Source organism: Thamnophis sirtalis, unplaced genomic scaffold (assembly GCF_051295495.1).
Source record: "Thamnophis sirtalis isolate CommonGarterSnake01/CBP01778 unplaced genomic scaffold, rThaSir2_p1.2 scaffold_3, whole genome shotgun sequence".
NCBI lineage: Eukaryota > Metazoa > Chordata > Lepidosauria > Squamata > Natricidae > Thamnophis > Thamnophis sirtalis.
This window is the reverse complement of record NW_028261383.1, coordinates 162,108,061-162,129,672: the sequence shown is the minus strand read 5'-3', so window position 1 is coordinate 162,129,672 and position 21,612 is coordinate 162,108,061. Positions and strand designations below refer to the sequence as shown.

Genomic DNA, 21,612 nt, shown 5'->3' with positions numbered 1-21,612 from the left:
CTGCTTATGTTTTGGATTTGAGACATTTTTTTTAGAAGCTGTTCCATGGAGAAAATATTGTTAGAACTAGAACTGCATGTGTCTGTGTGTCCCCAGGCAAAATCCCCCCAAATCACTCAAATTTAAGTTACTGTTGATCAACAGCTTTTCAACAGGCAAATGAACATGCATCCATAAAATATTTTTTTAAAACACAGGTTGTTTTGTGCAGCCCCAAACCCTATTTTGTTTTCACTCTACAGTGTTTATTTTTGTGTGTGTAGGGGTGGGTGGGGATTGAATCTAGAGAGATTAGAAGGTGGAATACACACATCTTTAAATAACTGTCAATAACAGCTATCAGCACATGAATTGACTCATTTGAATGTGTGAAAACAAACTGTAAGAAATGAGTCACCATCAATCTGTGCCTTTTATCCCAGCAAATATGATACCCTTTTAAACCCAAATGAGAGCCTTTAAAAAGAGACAGTGATCCTTGATGACTGTATCTCTGAGCCCACCTTGCATCCTCTATGTGGAAGGGCGTCATTTAACCACCCACGCCATCCTATGAATCCACAGACTTCATTTTGTAATTCCTTTTGTTAATCTGTTAAAGCCAGCCAGAATTATTTTAGCAGCTAAGAAAGTCAGGTTTCTCTCAAAAAACTAAGAAGGGTCAGGCTTCATCAGTTAAAACCACCAAAAAATTTCAGACATGTAAACTGTGCTAGAAAATATCAAAAACATCCACAAACAATCCAGTAACAAACTAGGTTCTTATTATTATTCATCAAGAAAATGGGATTCTCATGTCCATGAAATTACCAGAAATTAAATTTGAGATTTTTTTCTTTTCTAGTTATTAATGCGCAGTCCTATACATATTTACCAATTTGCCTTTATTTATCAATTTGTATGCCTTCCCAATTTCTGTAATGACCTAGGCAACTGATCAGAAGTAGATTCACCCAAATTAAATAATACATATACCCAGGTTTTTTTTTTAGTAATTTTATATTCTTTCTTTTATCCTGGAACTAAGAGAAACTTCCTTGACTATCCCAGACTTGTTTAACAGGATGCAAATTAATGGTGCCGTAACACAACTATTCTCATCCTGTCTTACTTCAGTCCTATCCTGTCTGAAGAAAAAGCCTGTTGTTTCAAGGACATTGATAAGTTTATTGAGATTTTTACTGTATCGCCTTTCATATTTACGATAGGGCTTAAAGGTTTCAAGGTTTAGTGCCTGACCCCATGTCCTAATGAAATTACTTTCTGAAGCCTACACGGTACACCTGCTGATCTATTGCTTTGGCAATCTTGGTGGCTGGCGGACAAGAAATCAGAAACAGATTCCAAACCACATTCTCTGCACCATTGCACTCTTCTTGATATATGTGCACTTGATGGCTGCAACGACGTGTCTTTTGGTAATGCTAGTCACATTTGTAATCGTGACCCGACAAAAGCGCGAACGTCATAAGCGTGCCGACAACACCGCGGCGCTAAAACCGCGATGTCAAAAGCGCGCCGACAACAGCGCGCCGACAACAGCGCGCCGACAGAAGCGCGATTTAATTTAAGGTAAGGTTTAGGCTTAGGTTTAGGCTTAGGTTTAGGCTTAGGTTTAGGCTTAGGTTTAGGCTTAGGTTTAGGGTTCCGTTACAGCGCGCTTCTGTTGGCGCGCTTTTGTCGGCGTGCTTTAGGGCTAATTAGTCGCTCATTCGTCGCACGGTTTTGTCACCGCGCTTTAGTCACCGCGCTTTAGTCAGGCGCACTTTTGTTGTGCGTGCATTTGTGGTGGAACCATTTGTAATAGCAGTAAAGATGTACAGACTGTAACTTCCCTAGGTTTTCCTGGAAAATTAAAGCCCAACACGCTAGTTCCTTGCAGGTGTGTTGTTCCAATAAATTCTCTTCACTGCAGATTCAATTAAATAGTTTGTGTATCCCAAATACAGAGCCTTTCAATAGACCTGATGCATATATAAAGTGTAATAAAAATGAGGATTCTATGCTCATCTAAAAACATTATGCTTCATCTTGGTTCTTATTTCAGTTTCAGAAGCTGCTTTTTCTATGTGTTCAATGACAATAATAATGAATAACCTTCTTCAACCTGTTGTCCTCCTCTAATACGTCACTGCTGGCATTTTGGGAGTCCTAATACAATTTGGGCTCCATGTTAAGCTACAACTTCCATTATTCCCAGATTGCATTACCATTATAGGATGGTGGGATGGGAATATAGTTTTGCTAGGTGTCAGATTGTGAAAGGAATTTTCAATGCCTTCCTTCTCTTTTATTTAGACATAGGTACCTTTATATGCCACCTACTCCGCAGATTTTACTTTAATTTACATTCTAAATCATAAAGACGAAACTGTATTCACCCATTGCCAGCTCTACACACTGCACTAGCAATTGCCTCAGTTAAACAGCACTTTTGCCTAAAAAAATCTCATTGGACAAGGCTTCGCTGCGATCCTAACCGTTAGCAGGGAAAGGGGTGGGGGTATCCAGATCGTCGGGGCTATTCTCAGCTACTGTTGCCCAGTTCAGAGTATTGCTGATCTAAAGATCTTACGTCGCCTTTCGCCAGCCTTCTCGCTGCTTCACTTCGCTAGTCATATGTGCCAACTTGCTATGTTGCAAAAAAGAAGGGGGGGGGGAGAACCTACGAAGCACACGGTCAAGTCCGTGTTTTGCTTAGTCAGGGGTGGAACAAGGGAAAGGTTTGGAGCGATGGCGCGGAGGAATCTCGCGTTTCCTTAGGGAGCTGGCTCAGGGACGAATCGGCAGAGAGATCTGATGCTGCCAGAAGGCAGATCCCGCTAAGTAACTGAGATTGGGTTTTTTTAAAAAAAAACAAAACAAGAAACAAAGCACACGGAGGCTCAGAACGTTTCGTTTAATAACTGCAACGCCATCCGGTATCCGGCGATTCGGAGTAAGCCCCTCTGATTTCAGTGAGGCTTACTCTTAGGTAAATATAGGTCGCAGAAGCAAAGCAGGTGTAAAGCTTCGGAGGCCCGAGGTCGGGCGCGTGTACTTCTTTGTGAGGGCATCGCTCCACATCGCGGCTCCCTCAGGGCGCCCCGCGAGCGCGAGCGCCTCCCTTCGTTTCCCCAGCCCGCCCCCCCCACCTTCCCGCGGGGTGTGTGTGTATGTGTGTGTGTGTGTGTGCGCGCGCGCGCTTGTCCCGCAGGGCGGGGCGGGCGGGCATCCTGAGCGACCAATCGCAGCGCCGTTCGCGGGGAAGGCGGGTGCGAGCGCCCTGGGTGGGAAAGCGAGCGGCGGGGCGCCGGCAGACCGGACTGGCGAAGGGAAGAGCGAGCAAAGGTATAGATATTATCGAGCGCGGCTGGGTGAGCGCCATCAATTTCTCCCGGGACGACGGAGCCGGCATGGAACCCAACAGTCCCCGTAAGATCCAGTTTACGGTCCCGTTGCTGGAGCCTCATCTCGACCCGGAGGCAGCGGAGCAGGTTGGTTAGCAACGTTAACGGGAGCGCCTACTTTTTTTTAGGGGGAATATAGCCTCTCCTCCACTTTCCCCCAATGACAAGTTGAACGGAAAGTAAGCCTCAGCCCGAGGTTAACCTTGACTCGGATCTGTTTTCTAGGTGGGCTTTCTAATCTCGGGACATCTTCCTAAAGTAGTCCTGTAACTCCCTGTCCCCCTAAACACGCGTTTTCCCGTGCATTTCCAGTGAGATTCAGTGCTAGGGAAGCGTGTTAAGGACAGACGCTGGGCACATGCGGATCATCATCATCCCTGAGAAGAATGGTTGTATCGCCAGATTTAAAGTATCTGCACTCCTAGCATGTGTGATCCCTGGCGGATTTCCAAAACGTCCGTCTTTGGGTTTAGCACGTGGGTTGCCTCCAAATCTGCTGGTTTCCCCCAGAAAACCCCCTTAATAGCCTCTTTCTCGTTATGTTTCCCAACTACTAGCTTGGAGAATATTGCTGACTTTCATGCTGGAGTTGACATTGCCATCTTGGTTAGAATCAATGATTGAGATTGGCTTAAACTCTGCCAGTAATGTGACCTTCTTTTGGGTATAGGTCTAGCTGCAGTCTTCCCTTGGCGTTTTATCCAGGTTAAGCATTTTCTCCCTACTCTGATGCTCCCTTTCCTTACACTCACCCAAATGCCCAAGCATGGCAACATGACAGACTTTTCACCTGGTTCAATTACCGTAATTCAGATCTTCTGGATTCACACAATCATCATCAATTAACATAACCACTCCTTAAAATTAACCAAGGTTTAGCGGTAGGCTTGGTTAAAGACAAAGCTGGCCAAAACAGACCACTAGATCATGGATTGCTTGGGACCCCTGTATGTTGGTACAAGTATGCTGATGGGAAATTGGAGCTCACCGTGGACAGCCCTGATATATTAGGATTAGGCTTTGCTAACACTGTAAGCAGGGAATAGCTAACCAGAGGAGTTTCTTCTGGGTTACGGCAGGAAGGGAGATGGCATGTTATGGGGTTGGGGCTGTCAAATGTAGCAGGCTGCTTCCATTTGATCAGAAGAGCTCAGTCGGGGCGTATTTGGGGAGATACATTGTTCTGTGACTGTAGCCAAACTCCCCTCTTCTACACAGTTATTGCAAGTCTTCAGAATTCTGAGCTCCCACTGTTTGTGGCCCAGAACTGTCACTGTTTTTTAATTTAATTGACCTCTTGCTTTCCCTGGCTCCTCCCCTACTACTACTTTCCATAGTACCATCCTCTGGAAAGAGAGAGAAAGTGATCATGCCTGTATCGCTGATGTGAGGAGCTTCCCCTGCGGATGAAGCTGCTCCTTATAAATCCAAGCTGCCTTCCCACCCACCCCCACCCCGATTTACTGATAATCTTGTCTTCCGTTGGAAGCTCTTTAAGGGAACAGAGTTGTCTTCCCTAGCCCCTTTCCCACTTCCTTTTTTCATTATGTTACATATTGATTGTTTTAGCTTTGTTGCATTTTCATTATTAGGTTCTAATGAGCTTGATTTTGTTGCTTAGCTTCAAAATGGATACACAGGAAGCCATATGGGAATAGTTGGGAGGGGGGGGGGATAATCCAAGGTCTCTCCAGTGGTGTTAAATTAACACCTCTATAATCTGCAGCCTTCCCGGTTCCCCTGCCCTGCTCTCCAGCTCTTGGGATAAATAGTAAAGTTAATGTTTTTTTTCCAGCTGCAGTGCTTTTTCTTTTAGCTCTTTGATCCACTTCGGTGGATAGAACTTGCTATCCTATACTGGGTTGGTGCCTTCTCTGAGCAACAAGTCACCTTTATGGATTAAGTCATCTTTAGGAGCCCCAATATACTCTGAACCTTCACATCACTGCAAGCAATAGCCGTCATTGCAGAAGACAGGGAAATTGCTCAGGCTAGCTTGAGCCTGCATTTTGAAGGACAGGCTGTTGCTGATATATTAATTCTGTCTTAAGCTTTAAAAAAAAAGGAGTTAAAATCTCTCTTGAGTTGAGCTTGACCTTTTATAACCTCATAAATACATCCATGCTGTTTTCTTCTTAATGATATGGAAATTATTTGCCGTTACCTTCTGGCACAATTTAAAAAAGAAAACGGGGGTCTAGCCTGCAGCCGTGGATTTCCTGCATAGGAACTGACTGTGTGCTCGGTCCAGACAAGATGGAGAGTCAGCTGTGGCAGGTTTCCCCATCTTTTCACTTCACCAGCTTTTTTTGCACAGGCAGTCACTGTCAACAAGGGACAGCTCAGAGGCTTGTTTCTTTCTGGGGAAGTATCCCTGAGGAGAGTTTTTGAGAGAAGCTAATAAAAGCTGACCTTTAGAACAAAAGAGACCAAAATCTCCTCAGTGCTTTCGTCTACAGGTAGACTGTTTGTGGCCCAGAACTGTCACTGTTTTTTAATTTAATTGACCTCTTGCTTTCCCTGCCTCCTCCCCTACTACTACTTTCCATAGTACCATCCTCTGGAAAGGATCTAAAATCTTAAAGTAAGCCTGTTTTAGATGCCATTCTTCTACCTGAAGAAAGCAAGACTGCCCTGACAAAAGCCCAATGCTTCTTTCTTTAGAGCAGTGTTTCTCAACCTTGGCAACTTGAAGATGTCTGGACTTCAACTCCCAGAATTCCCCAGCCAGCAAATGCTGGCTGGGGAATTCTGGGAGTTGAAGTCCGGACATCTTCAAGTTGCCAAGGTTGAAAAACACTGCTTTAGAGAACAGAAAATATCCTTAAGTTCGAGTACAGTTAAAAGAGTTGGAGGTTGGGAGTTGTATTTGAAGAAAATCTGGATGGCCGCCTTCCAGTGTAGACAGTCCTGGACTTAGATTTTTTTTGATTCAGCCAAACCCAGGTGATTCTGCTGCATTACCAAAAGCTTACCTCCTCCCCAGGTTTCTTCTTTCCTTGAGTGAACATCTTGGTCTTCTGGGTCACCATGATTCTTTACTGGTCCCACAGCCTGCAGTTTCCCGATTGAAGGTCTCCCAGTGGAATTAAAACACAGGATAGGGTCTTATTTTCTTTTGACCCCCAAAATAAGCACTTGGCCTTATTTTCAAGTCTTATTATTTTTGAGGTGCAGGAGCAGCGGTAGGTTTCCATTTTTTTTTTACTATCGGTTCGCTTGTGTGCATGTACAACGCATGCGCAGAGCCTCCCGCCGCTGCCACTACCGGTTTGCCCGATCTGGGCTGAACCGACAGAAACCCACCTCTGTGCAGGAGGCGGTGAGCGTGGTCTCTTCATGGCTGCTGCTGTGTTGCAATATTTTTGGGAAGGGCTTATTTTTGGGGGAGGGCTTAATTTTTGGGGGGAGGGCTTATTCTAGCGCATGCGTTCCAAAGCCCAGTTGGACTTATTATCCAGGGAGGTCTTATTTTCAGGGAAACGGAGTACCTTTTCAGAGGTGTGGTGATTTGGCTAAGGTGGAGTGGTTTAGCTTTGGATGACAGCAAGAGTAGTGAGAACAATTTGTTGGAAATGAAGGATTGATTTAGGCATCCTTGCCCCACATTCTGATTTTCTACCGTTTTGATTACTTGGAGCTTGGCGACTCATAGCTGTGAATATGTGAATTGACTATATTGAGAAATGAGGGGTCCTTGGTGCTCTCTGGGCTTGTTCGTTTTCTTGCAGATGTTTCATTACTCTAACTAGGTAACATCATCAGTGCTGAGCTACAAATATTCAGTGCTTTCAATCCTGAGCTACAAATATTCTCCTTCATAGGTATATTGAGAAACTTTGGTCCTTCAGTGAGAGATGCTGTATATTAGGTGTAGGCAAATGGCACAATCGTCAAAGGTGGGAAGAGATAAGTATCAATCTGCACAGGGTTGAATATAATTGGAGTCTGAGGAGGGAGAGGGAGGGAGGAGGGAAGGGAGGAGTGGGGAGAGAAAGAAATTGTCTGCTTTATGGTTCCAGACTCTAATTCTTCAAGCAATGAATGGAAAACATAATGTGGCTACAATTAGAGGGAGAAATAGGGCTATAAATTTCATTACAACAACACCCCCCCCCCAAAGCCACCCCATAATTCAACATCAGTTACCCAAAGCACAAGCAGAGCCTCTCATTCTGTCTCTGATTGGTCTGTTATTGATTTGTGGCCACATTGCACAGTATATGCTGGACCTTGCTTTTTGCCTTTTATTTCCTGGAATTGAACTAACTTTCTTGCCTTGCCTCATTCTATGGAATAGCATGGGTGGTCTTGATTTGAAGCAGGTGAAGTATGGTATGTAGTGTTTCAATTTTAGTTTTTAGTTTAGTTATAGTTTTGCTTGTCACCGAGCCAGCTGAACTACCATAGTTTGGATATTGTGGTTTTGTAGAAGTTCCTCCCAAGTGGTATTGGATTTGTCAGCAACCTGAGTATATATTAAACTATTACGGAAAGCCAGCACTATTTTAAAATATTAGAAAAAGGGATGCTGAGTGAATCAACTTTGATGAATTTCTTAGAATAAGCCAATTGTTTGTTCAACTTCAAGCAAATCAGCTAGGGCTCCTTCCCTTCTTCTGATTCTTGACACTTTTTATTAGAGATTTCAGGAATTGAACGCAAATGTTTCTGGAATTGGGATTAGTGTTCTCCCAGGGTTTCTGAGGGACCATGTCAAGGCACAATGAGCATGGCAAAGACTGAAGAACCAGTGAGTTACCCAGTTCTTCAGAAGGAGAGGACAGAAGACCACCCACATATGTTCCTGAAGGCTGTTCCGTGCAAGGAAACTGCATGATATAGATTCCTCGGGTATGAGCTCTGGGTGATGAAGACATTAGCCATCATGTTACTCACAAACATGACAGAACCTTTTAAAGGACTCAAAGTTTGCTAATCCTAATTTCTAATTGCTTTTGGAAATTGCTTATTTATCTATCTTAAACAATTAGAGAACTTCAAAACGACAAGCTTGAAAAGCCATCCAGTATGTCTATCTTATTTCTGAACAAAGGAAAAATTAACTGTAAGTTTAGGAACCTAAAGATGTTTTTAAAAAATGCCAAAAAGCTAAATAAGATTTTAAACTAAGAAAATTATGAACAAGTTAAGATTCCAAACATATTTGAAACCCCAAAACTTTTAATATAAAATTTTGGAACTAATTATATAAAATAGCTTTTCATGATAACTAAAATTAATTTTGTCTACTGTAAGTCACAATACAAATTATAGACGTCATCATTTAAATTGGACACTAGCGGGGATTAAAGATTCCAGGCAAAAAGAAAAAAAGTGTAAACCTACTTTTGATTTTGGTCAGTATTGGAATTTACAAAATGACACAACACATTATAATATTTGAAATATTAAAGAATGGGACCAGAAATTAGTAACCACAAAATCAACAATATCAATTACAAGGTCTGTTTCCATGGATAGACTAGTTAATGAAGGAATAACAAATATGAAACAAATTTTGTTTAATGCAGAAATAGAAGAATCAGAAATATTGGATTTTAAAAAGTGTGGAATATATAACAGAAGTTATTTAAAATGGGAATACAAGTGACAGGCCTGGATAAGGATTTTTTTGCTGGATGAACAAAAGAAACTGGCTCAAGTTTTAAAACTTAAAGAGGAAAGGGTGATGACTTTGATAATGTCTTTTTATTGGATTTACAAAGGAGGTTTGTTAAAAGCCTTCATCAAAGTAACCTATGGGGTGGAACAAAGAAGAATTGAAGAAAAAACATATCCTATGACAATATTTAAATAAAGATTAAGATTTTTCAGAAATAGACGGAAGAAACATAAAGTTGATTTATTTGATCAAAGTTAAGACATGATTTTATAAATGATGACAACCTTTTACAGGCCTTTTGCTGACACCAGATTGAAAGATTGGTATTTTATGAACTTCTTTATCAACAAGAAATAGGTTATGACAGACCTGGGCATTTTCCTTTTAATTATTTTTATTTTTTGGTTACATAGACAACAATGGGAAAGGGAGAGGATGGAGAGAAAAAAAAAGGGGGGGGGAGTGAAAGCCCATCTTCACATACAATATGTCGTTTAATCACAGGTGCATCCCTACTAAGTTTATACATCCCGTATCTCTCTATTGTATATTTAATAAGCACCACAATAAGCTAGGGTTTAAAAAACAGAAAACAACAAAGTAAAACAAGGGAGAGAGGAAGAGGAAAGAAAAAAAAAAAAAAGGGTGAGGGAAGGGGGGGAGGCCAAAAAAGGACAAAAAAAAAAAAAAATTCAAAAAGAGAGGGGGAAAAGAAAAAAAAAGAAAAAAAAAGTGTGGGGGGAGGGGGGAAGGCCAAAAAGGACAAAAAAGGTCCAAAAAGGAAGGGGAAAAAAAGACAAAAAAAAGACAAAAAAAAAACAAAAAACAAAAAAAGAAAAAGAAAAAAAACCCATCATCACATGCAGCATGTCGTTTGATTACGGTTGTTTTAACATCTACATCTTCAAATAATGTTTACCATCTCAGATATTTCCTCTAATGTAACTAAAGGTCTCATTTTCCTTCTACCATATATATTCAGTTAACATTAGCATTGTTTTCCCCCAGAGAATATACTTCTATTCATTGTTAACCTTGCATTTCATACCTTCAAACAGAGATCTTATTCCTTCATTGTTCAACAAGGCATCGCTGCCTATATATACCAGTTTTCATTTGTTCCCCTACTAGAATTACCTTATCAGCAGCGAAATATCATTATAGTAAGTTCTTAACCTTATACATTATATCACCAGACCTTATATTAGTACTTCCTTATATCATTGTTGAATTATTTCACAGCATAATTATATCATCATTTACTTTTTCCAATTAAAGCATAAGTATATCATTTTTCATTTCCAAAATTTTGTTCTTTTTCCCTTAGCCATTGATGAAACAGGTCCCATATCTTATAAAATTGTTCATCCTCTTGCTCTCTAATTTCAAATGTCAATTTACTCATTTCGGCACAGTCCATTATTTTTCGAATGATTTCTTCCTCTTTTGGTATTGTTTCATTTTTCCAGTTTTTTGCAAATACAATTCTGGCTGCTGTTATAACATTTACAATCAAATATTTTAAGTCTTTGTTGTAGGTTTCTGGTAAAATTCCCAATAAAAAGACCTCTGGTTTAAAGTCTATTTGTTTATGTATCATTTTCTCCAACCACATGTGGATTTTAGTCCAGTATCTTTTGGCTTCAGTGCAAGTCCACCACATGTGGTAGTATGAGCCAGGTATCTGGTGACATTTCCAACACTTTTCTGATTTATTCTTAAACATTCTTGCGATTCTGGTCGGGGGTAGATGCCACCTATAAAACATCTTATACAAATTTTCTCTATATGCAGTAGACATTGTCATTTTGTAATTTTGAGACCACAATTTCTGCCAATTCTCTAAATCAATCCCATACTTAAAATTTTTCCCCCAAGCAATCATAGTTTCTTTAACTTGTTCTTCATGCAATTTAAACTCCAATAAATATCCATATAGTTTTTTAATTACTTTTTCATCGGTACCTGTTAGAATTTTATCTAGCTCAGTCATTTTATTATATAGACCTTTAGTTTTTCTATCTTCATTATATCTAGATTGTATCTGTACATATGAATACCAGTTCATTTCCATCCCTTCTTGCTTCAACTCTTGACTAGATTTGAGCTCACCCTCTGCATTCAATAATTCTATATATCTAACTGTTTGTTCCTTTTTATGTATTATTGGATACGAGAATGCTTCAATTGTTGATGTCCAGACTGGAATTTTTAAATAATGTAATTTTTTAATCTTTTCCCAATTTAACAACAATGCCTCCCTTATATAATGTCTTCTAAAGTAACCATGCGGTTTAGTTCCCTTATACCATAAGAAGGCATGCCATCCCAACAGCAAATCATGACCTTCTACGTTCAATAATCTAGAGTTTTTTAATGATATCCACTCCTTAATCCACATCAGATTTGCTGCCTGATAGTATAGCTCCCAATCGGGTAAAGCAAAACCTCCTCTTGATCTAACATCTTGCAGTAATTTAAGCTTTATTCTAGCTTTTTTCCCTTGCCATATAAATTTCAAAACTATTTTATTTAAGTCTAGAAAAAAATCCTTACCCAGTCTAATTGGGATTGTCTGAAACAGATATAAAATTCTAGGTAGAATGTTCATTTTAATTGTAGAAATTCTTCCCATCATTGATAAATGCAAGTTTCCCCATTTCTCCAAATCGATTGCTATTTGTCGTTTTAATCTGGTATAATTATCCTCTTTAAGAGTGCTACATCTAGGTGATAAATATATCCCCAAATATTTAATTTTACTTGTGTTTTGAATCTGCAACATTTCTGACAACTGAACCTTTTGTGTAGCTGGGATATTCTTTGTCATAATCTTTGTTTTATCTTTGTTTATTTTCAAGCCTGCTACTTCTCCATATTCCTCTATTCTTTCTAACAATTTGGGTGCAGTTTCTAATGGGTCTTCAAGAATGAAAACTAAGTCGTCTGCGAACGCTTGCAGTTTATACTCTTCTCTCTTAATTTTCATTCCTCTTATTTCTTCTTCTTCTCTAATCTTTCTGTTTAAGACCTCTAGTGTTAGGACAAAAAGTAGCGGAGATAGTGGGCAGCCTTGTCTTGTACCTCTCTTTATTTCAATCGGTTCTGTTAGTTCTCCATTTACCATTATCTTTGCTGCTTGTTTCTGGTATATCGTTCGTATACTTTGAGTGAATTTCTTGCCAAAGTTCATCTGCTCCAGTTGCAAAAACATAAACTGCCAATTCACATTATCAAAGGCCTTCTGCGCATCGAGGAACATCAGTGCCAATTGTTTTTCTGGATGGGCCTCATAGTATTCCAAAGTATTCAAAATTATTCTCATATTGTCTTTGATTTGTCTTTTAGGTAAAAAGCCATTTTGATCTGAATGGATGAAGCCATTTAAGTATTTTTTAAGTCTCTCAGCTAGTATAGATGCAAACAGCTTGTAGTCTGAGTTTAATAAAGAGATTGGTCTATAATTCTTGATTTGTGTTAAATCAGTCCTTTTAGCTACCGAATTGAGTCCATTAATGTTAATTGTAATCATTTTTCTTTCTTCCATGTTTATACTTTATATACAGGGTTTATTGCTCTAGTGGATCTAGGTTCTCGTTTTTCTTTGCAGCTCCCATTCCCTATCTCCCCTTTTTTCTCACTTCCACCTACTGCTCCTTCTATTTTTTCGGTCGCGGTTACGGGTGGTTCCAGTATTTGTATCACTGCATCGTCTTTCCCAGCTTTCTCCGCCGTTTCTCTGAAGTATTCTTCGTAGAAAGCTTCTGCCTTCTCAATTGTATCTATCCTGTGTCTTTGTCCTTGCCAAGTACATAATAAACCTTCCGGTATGAGCCATCTGTAGTTAACACCTTTTTTTATCAATACTTTGGTCAGAAATTGATATTCTCTTCTCCTCTCTCTCACCTGGGCATTTTACAGCCCATGAGCCACATCTGGCTCATGGGCTGTCCCATTCCAGGTGACAGCATTGGTGGCATCAGTGCTTGAATGTTGGATATGTCAGGGGTAGGACATTGGTGTGAGGTTGGTGGAGGGAATGTGCTGGCTTCCCTAGAGGGGGTGACACCAGGGCAGGGCAGCAAGGGCAGCCCTCCACAATAGTCCCAATTTCTCATGTGACTCCTTGCTAAAATGAATTGCTCACCCCTGGGTTGAATAGATATCCTTATCCAGGCCTGTCATTTTATATGAGCCATGATATAACCCTAACTGATATATCTGAATTGGATGAAAAGAAATCAGTGTGCTAATATATCAAGGCCATTAAGTTTAAGGATGAGCCCTTTTTAGAACAGCACACATTTTTATGGGGCCTCACTCGTCTTAGTCTTCTAGCCCCCACTTCTTGGAAATGGTCTTCCACGGAACTGCCGTGTCATGATGGTCTTGAAACCTATCTCAGAAGCATAGTTGGCATAAACACTTTTGTAAGAGAATTAAATGTTTCAAAGAATAAACTATTACATTTCCAGGGATTTGTGGACTGTTATTCTCAGACTCTGAATTATGGGAATGGGAATCCCAGCATACCAGATGAGAGATGATCTTCAGTGTATAGAATGGTATTTATTTATTAAGAAGATTTATATGGCCGCCTGACTCCTGATGACTCTGAGCAACCTATAGAAGTAAAACCCCAAATATAAAACCCAATAAACCTCCACGCCTCTGACAAAAACCATCAAACAGACCACTTGATGGACTCTCTATCACCTTGGAGACCCAAGCCCACTAACAAACCAGTGGTGAAATTCATTTTTTTTACTACCGATTATCTGGGTGTGGCTTGGTGAGTGCGGTGTGGCTTGGTGGGCATGGCAGGGGAAGGATACTGCAAAATCTCAGTTCCCAGCCCACTCTGGAGCCAGCCAGAGGTGGGATTTGCCAGTTCTCTAAACTACTCAAAATTTTCGCTACCGGTTCTCCAGAACCTGCTGGATTTCACCCCTGTAACAAACCCATGTTTCCAAGACATTTTGAAAGAACATTAAGGTGGGAGCCAATCTTATCTCTGCAGGATTGGTGTTCCAGAGTGAAGGCCCTTCTTCTTGGTCCTTAAGAGAGGGGACCTGTAACATACGCTGCCTCCCCACTCTGGTGGGCTTAGGTAGATGCATTTCAATCAGAATAGAGCTGGAAGGAGCCTTGAAGGTCTTCTAGTCCTACCCCCTGCTCAGGTAGGAGGCCCTGGCCTATACTATTACAGTCTGCCTAGTCTTTTCTTAAAATCCTCCAGTGATGAAGGATCTACAACTTCTGAAGCAGAGGGGGTATTCAGCAGGTTCTGATCAGTTCTGGAGAACCGGTAGCAAAAATTTTGAGTAGTTTAGAGAACTGGCAAATACCTCTGATTGGCCCCACCCCCAACTATTCTCTGCCTCCCGAGTCCCAGCTGATCGGGAGGAAATGGGGATTTTGCAGTACCCTTCCCCTGGAGTGGGGTGCCACACCCACTAAGCCATGCCACGCCCACAGAACCAGAAGTAAAAAAGTTTGAATACCACCATTGTTCTGAAGGCAAGCTTTAAAAATATATAAGTTTTATTGTCCTCAAAAAAGGAAGTCCCAAAGCTGCTTTTTCAAGAGGCAGCTGGAAGAACTCCATTTGCCTCTTGAGAAAGCACCTTTGGGACAACCATGACCTGGATGACTGAGAATCGCCATAGTCAAAAAAGGAAGCTTTATCATTGGTGACAATCTGTGTAGATGATATTTCCAGTTCATCAGCCAAGGACAAATGAGTAGATTTTATCTGGTAAGTATGTGATTGTTTACTGTTTTTCCATCACGATCCACTCTGTGTATGAAAAGAAGTAAAAGGAAATAAATAGATAGATATCCAGAATGCAGCATCGATGCAGCATTTTTGTGATGCTTAATTCTTAATCATTATATCTGGAAGTGAGATAAAATGGAAACTATTTATTTATAATCTCTAGGAAATTGGATTCGGTACACTGCTGGCCGGCAGTGCACTATGCTTTAAGAAGGAAGAGACCCAACTGTTGCGAAATAACTGGCAGCCCTTTCTGCCAGGCTGAAATAGCAGGGGATAATCATATTTCAGGGCCATGCGATCTCTTGAGAGCAAAAGGACAAGGCGGTGTATTAAACCCAGTTTCCAATGGTTGTAAACATATTTAACCAACTACAGCAAAAACTGAAGATTTCAAAGGGCAGTTTTGGCGGGAGTGTGGGGAGGGGTTGAAGGTAATTCCCAAAACACCTAATGAAACTCATTCTTTCTGCATCCCATTAAATAGAACTCTTAAAATCTATAGAAAGCCATCTAAGTGCCAAAAGTTAATAATAGCAGTGGTGACATTAATCCATGCAATAAGAGAGTGGGGGGTGGGGGGGACGAATGTCACAGACAAAACTGACAATCATGTCTCAATATAACCTTCCTGGTTTATCTTCCATGAATTGTGTATATTCCACTAGAAATAAAGTTCCAAAAAGAAAATAAAAAATAAAATCTTCTCTTTCCATTAGCTGCTGAATCTGAGTGCTAAGGCAGGAATTGGAGAATGTTGCTATTTTCCCTGCTACTTCTTAAGCCTCTGCTCTTTTCAATTGCCGTAATTTTTAAAATAAACCAAGTTTCTAGCCTTTATAAAATATATAAGAAGGAAATGTGCATACAGATTTGACCCAGCTGTTCAGTAAGAATTATAACCGTGGAACACTTTGCTGTGCCGTAGCCAATGAATACAAAAATCTGATATGAGTAACAGGTGCTTAGCATCTTAAAATTGTTTGAATGCATTAATTTTCATTTTTTTAAAAATACATTTTAAATAAAATAACAAAACATCATCTCCAGTGCTAGTTTACCGTTTAGTTTACAGTTTAGAATTAAAGCCGTGACAGTGCAGTGGTTAGAGTGCAGTATTGCAGGCTAACTCCACCAACTGCTAGCAGTTCAATCCTCACCGGCTCAAGGCTAACTCAGCCTTCCATCCTGGTAAAATAAAGACCCAGATGGTTGGGGCAATATACTGACTCTGTAAACTGCTTACAGAGGGCTGTAAAACCCTATGAAATGGTGTATAAGTGCTATGACTAAAGTCAGTGACCTATCCAGCATTCTGGATTTCAATTCCCATCAAGCTCAAGCAGCATGCTAAAACTATAGGTCTTATAGTTAGTGTAGTCCAGTTCATCTGGGAGATAACAGGATCCCTTCTTTTTATGTACAGTTTTTTTTACAGTGTTTCCTCATCGTTTTAGCCTGTTTCCATCCTTCTGTGGGATTCTGTATTCCCCTTTGTTTTAGCAGTATTGTTACAAAACGGAGTGATTTCAGACAAAGGACTATGTTGTGGCTAATTGGCAATGAATGTAGAACCAATCTACAACTAAAGAGAAATTTCCTGACAAATAGATCAATTGATCAAGTGGAATGACTTGGCTTCAGATGTTGTGGGTGCTCCAAACTAGAGGTCTTCAAGAAGAGATTGGACAATCATTTATCTGAAATGGTATAGGACCGGGACGGCAAACCTATGACACGCGAGGCGTTGCCCTGTCAGCTGGCCGGCGTGCGCATGTTCAGTTCAGCCTTTTTAAAAGCAATTTTTCGCCCTCCCCAGTCTCCAGAGGCTTTATAGGAGACTGGGGAGGGCGAAAAGAGCCTCCCCCCCCAAGACTTCCCTGAAGCCTCCAGAGCATAAAAAACAGCCCTATGGGCAAACCAGAAGTTTGGGAAGGGACTTCCGGTTTGCTCGTAGGGTCAGTTTTAGCCCTCCGGAGGCTCCAGGGACCTTCAGGAGGCTTCCCCGAAGCCTCCGGAGGACTAAAAACGACCCTACGAGCAAACCAGAAATCACTTCCAGTTTGCTCATAGGTTTGGCTTAACCCCTCTGGAGGCTTCGGGGACCTTCAGGAGATTTCCCTGAAGCCTCTGTAGGACTAAAACGGCCCTACGAGCAAACCGGAATCACTTCCAGTTTGCTCGTAGGATCTTTTTAGTCCCTCGGAGGCTTCAGGTAAGCCTCCTGAAAGTCCCTGAAGCCTCCCAAGGACTAAAAACGGCCCTACGAGCAAACCGGAATCACTTCCGGTTTGCTCGTAGGATCACTTTTAGTCCTCCGGAGGCTTCAGGGAAGCCTTCTGAAGGTCCATGAAGCCTCCGGTAGGGACAGGGGAGGGTGTTTTCACCCTCCTCAGGCTCCTATAAAGACTCTGGAGCTTGGGGAGGGCAAAAAAGCATGCAAAAAATGGGGGGAGAGCCTCTTGCGTGCATGCGCACTGGGGGGTCGTGCGGTGCATTATGAATGTAGCACGGCCACACATGACCCCCCCTGCGTTCCCCCCTTATGGCACGCGAGCCAAAAAAGCTTCGCCATTGCTGGTATAGGGTTTCCTGATAGAGCAGGGGGTCAAACTAGATCCTCAAGGTCTCTTCCACCTCTGTTATTCTGTAGGAAGCTTTTTGCAATCTTGCTCTATCTCCCACTAACAATTTATAGCATTTTCTACAATCATCCCATCATGACTGTGTCAAAATAATAGTAATGAGGACAGGACAATGCTATGAAGATACTATAAATGTCAGAAATTGATTCCTTGGCAAGTGTGTCTACTAGGTATTGAATAGTGAAAACTATGCCATTTATTTACTCCTTTGAGTGAAATGGTGTCAGAGGATATGGCTCAAGGCTGTTAATAGATGCAATAAATTAAGAGATCTGAGCTGTTCCCCTCAACAGAACAAGTTAGTCTCACCAGATTAAATCTTGCCGCTTTCAGTAAAGAAGATAAAGTTTGAACCTGATTATCTTGTAAATATTTTGACTGTTTCACATTCATCCATAAATGACTCCTTTGTTGAATCTTCTCCCTGCTACGCCTGCTCCCACAGATGCATACACCAACATTCACTTCTGCAAATTACCTACCCTATATAGCACAGTACCATAATACATCAGGCACCTGAGTGCCAGGATCAGACCTGCCCATCTGGTATTTCCCTCCTTAAGAAGGGTTTCCCATCAACCACTAATGAAAATTAGGTTCAAGTGCTCTCAATGGTAGCCTTTTCAGTAGGAGCTGTGGTCTCACAGTGGTTAGAATGTAGTATTGCAGGCTAATTCATATCACTGCCAGGAGTTCGATTCTCACCAGCTTCCAGCTGGTTGATGCAGCCTTCCAGCCTTCGGTAAAATGAGGACCCAGGTTGTTGGGGGCAATTATATGTTATACATCACACACACACACACACACACACACACATACACATACAGACACAGACACAGATTGCAGATCCCTCTTCCTCAGAATAGTCCTAATTCATTAAGTTTTTAACACTAATTACTAACCAGTGTCCATCTTGAAGGAGGTTTGCATGTTGTTTTGCACTATTTTATATTTTTAGTCTGTTATAATTCACTTAGGGTCTTCTGAATGGGTCATGCTATAAAAATATCTTCCTCTGGGTGCTTCTAGAGATCAGTTGGGAAAAGACTGAATTTTAAATGCTGCCAGATGCTGTCACTTCTAGGGCTTCAATGCCATTATTATCTTTGATTCCCACGCAAAACACAATTTCCTGAAGGTTTTTCTCTCAGTCAGCAATATCCTTAGGTAGTGTCTTCCATGCATAATATAATATCTGGTTTCTTGAACAATACCCAGTGTAGAAGAATTATCTTTTTGATCAACCTATATACATTGCTCTTCTCCTGCTCCATATAAATCTACTCAAATCTTGAAGGGCATTTCAGAGGAATTATTCTGCAAATAAAATGGTGCCAGACAGGGGAAAGTTAAGTTTCCTGTAAAATCCAAGCCCTTTTTCTTTATTGCGATCTTTGACCAGACTTACCATGAAAAAGTTACAGTAAAAAAGAGTAAGAGTTTAACACAAGAATTTGCTAATAGGAAAGGGGCGGGGGAATAGGGCAATAAAACAATGCAACTAATTAAACATTTTGTGGAATTGTATAACTTGCTGAAGATATTTGGCCACCCAGTACGTGAGTGTGGGGTTAGCATACCTAAAAAAAATAATAAACATAAAACTTATCTGTACGGCCCTTGTGTTTGGATGATTGGGCTAATCAACGTACATGATAAGGCAGCATTAAAAGGGCACCATATAAGTTCATGGTTGAGAGTTTCTACCTGCCTGCAGTCACTAAAGCAAAGTCTCTGAAAAATAAGTGTCCCATCTTCCCATCAGTAGAGTTGATGGGTTGACATCAAAATTGTATCTGGAAAAGATCCATCTACATTTGCTTAAGATTAAATTGTATAGATACCCCTCACTAGAGAGCTTGTGACTCTCTAACATTTAGTGGTAGAATTCAGGGGCACCCGGTGATTTCATTTTGACAATCAGTGTCCCTCTTTCCCACTTTTACTATTGATTTGGCCTTTTCCAGGGTTAATTGGCCTAAATATTCAGGAGAGGAGCCAAAACTGCAAATTTCTCCTATAGAGATACGGTGCCGATGAGGTTGTTTAATCGTCTGACAGCAACAAAGGCATCGGGCCTGTGGTTCCATTGCCAGAAAAACCTTGGTTATAGCCAAATGTGCTCCTGAATACTAGAATTTAATATATCAGAATTAAAAATGTGGGAAAGCAATCGTGTTCGCTGTACTTCATTAATGTAGTTTTAATCGCAGCTACACTGTAATGAAATAAAAACCATTTTAGGCTTTCTCGTGGCTGCATTCTTTTCCTTATGGCCTGTGCTACATTCAATGAATTAAGTGGAAGCCCTCTCTCCCCCCCCTCCCCACCCCAGAAAAAAATGTTGTACAGGTCTGCTTTCCTCATGAAAAATCATGGTGTAGACCAGGGGTCCTCGAACTTTTTAAACAGGGGGACAATTCATGGTCCCTTAGACTTTGGGGGGGGGGGCAGACTGGCTGGGTGAGCATGGCTAGGAGGTCAGGTGTTTTATTTGTTTTTGTTTGCATGTTGCTCTTTTAGTTGACTTTTCTTTTTACTACAACATTTCTTCAGTAGTTTAGGAGTCTAGTGGTCCACTTCAGGAAACTCAATTTTGCAGCAATTCTTCTCAGCCCCAAGGAGCTTACAATCAACAAGTCTCTCTCTCTCTCTCTCTCTCTCTCTCTCTCTCTCTCTCTCTCTCTCTCTCTCCCTCCCTCCCTCCCTCCCTCCCTCCCTCCCTCCCTCTACCCAACCCCTCAGGGGCTAGATAAGATTTTGTTTGGCGGAGATAAGAAAATGTTATCGAAGATTTATCAATTTTTGACCTGTCAAGATGCTAAAGAAGAGATGGATAAAAGCCTTCTAATAGCATGGGAGAGAAACTTTGGCTATGAGATTGAAATGGGCAAATGGTGGGACCTATGGAGTAAGACTATTAAACTTACAATATCTACAGCATTTAAAGAAAACATATACAAGATGGTTTATAGATGGCACTTCCCCCCAATGAGGTTAGCCAAAATCTTTCCTGGGTTATCTCCACTGTGTTGGAAATGCGGAAGAAGGGATGGCACATTCTACCATATTTGGTGGTCTTGTATTGAGGCCACGAAATACTGGAGAAGGATTCAAAAATGGCTAAAAGAGGTTACCGGGGCAAGCATGGAATGGAAACCCGAGAATTTTTTACTAAGCATAAAACCAGAAAACATGAGTAAATCTATATGGCATTTGAGCCTACATATAATTGTGGCCGCAAGAATAACCTATGCACAATTTTGGAAATCTACTACCATACCGTCGGACGATGCCATAATTAAAAAGATCTGTGAATGTGCAGAAATGGACAGAATGACAGGTTGGCTGAGGGACAAAGGAGAAACGGAACATTATCTTAGTTGGAATCTATGGTATAGGTGGGCAACAAGGAGAACAGCAGGGACTTAAAACGGGGAATGTTAAGTAGCAGTTGTTAACAATGGGAACTAAAAGTGAACATGGGTATTGTAATAGATCCCTGAATTTTGTAACGAGAAGATGCTGCTTAGAGACTAAACAATGAGGAAGGGGGAAAAAAAAGTTGGGCTGTGAATGACTGTCACCACGGGGGGGGGGTTGTATGTTTAAAATTGTATTTGTATGTTTTACTCTTTAAAAAATGTATAACCAATAAAGATTACTTTTTTAAAAAAAAAGGTAAGTCCTGCACTTGGCCGAAATATGGGGGGCGACTTGTGGGCAGAGCGATGTGGACAGGGCATTCTTATGGTCCTGCACAGGCTGGATTAATGAGTTCGACGGGCCGTATGCAGCCCACGGGCCATAGTTTGAGGACCCCTGGTTTGGACCATTGAAGTCTGCAAGTCCAATCTTTAGTTCCATGGAGGAATCCAAATTAAAGCATTCTTAGTAAATAGCAATCTGACCTCTCCCAGTAAAATCTGTCACCTTCTTCATTCACCAATTCCACTGATGAACTGCTCTTTTGGTTAAGGTCTCCCGCCATTGAAGTTGCATTCCCCCCCCCCCCCAATGACTTCAATTCATTATTCAACATCTTGTCCTGAGGGATGATAGAATAAGGTGTTAACCTTTTTCAATTTACATCCTTTTAAGTATTTGAAGGGTATGGATATATCTGCACATGCATATCACACGCTGTCGGAACCATGGAGATGACCTTGGAGT

The 21,612-nt window shown here is 41.0% G+C and overlaps 1 protein-coding gene across 3 annotated transcripts in view; it reads left to right on the top strand.

Moving 5' to 3' along the window:
• Window positions 1–3,281: 3,281 nt before the first annotated feature.
• PPP1R1A (protein phosphatase 1 regulatory inhibitor subunit 1A) overlaps window positions 3,282–21,612 on the top strand; it is a 112,257-nt gene continuing 93,926 nt past the window's right edge. The window contains exon 1 of one of the 3 annotated variants that reach the window (XM_087710638.1): window positions 3,282–3,476. In XM_087710638.1, the coding sequence (XP_087566764.1) occupies window positions 3,396–3,476 (81 nt within the window). In that variant the 5' untranslated portion in view covers window positions 3,282–3,395. The remainder of the gene's footprint in view (window positions 3,477–21,612) is intronic. The other 2 variants (XM_087710640.1, XM_087710639.1) reach the window with 2 other exon arrangements.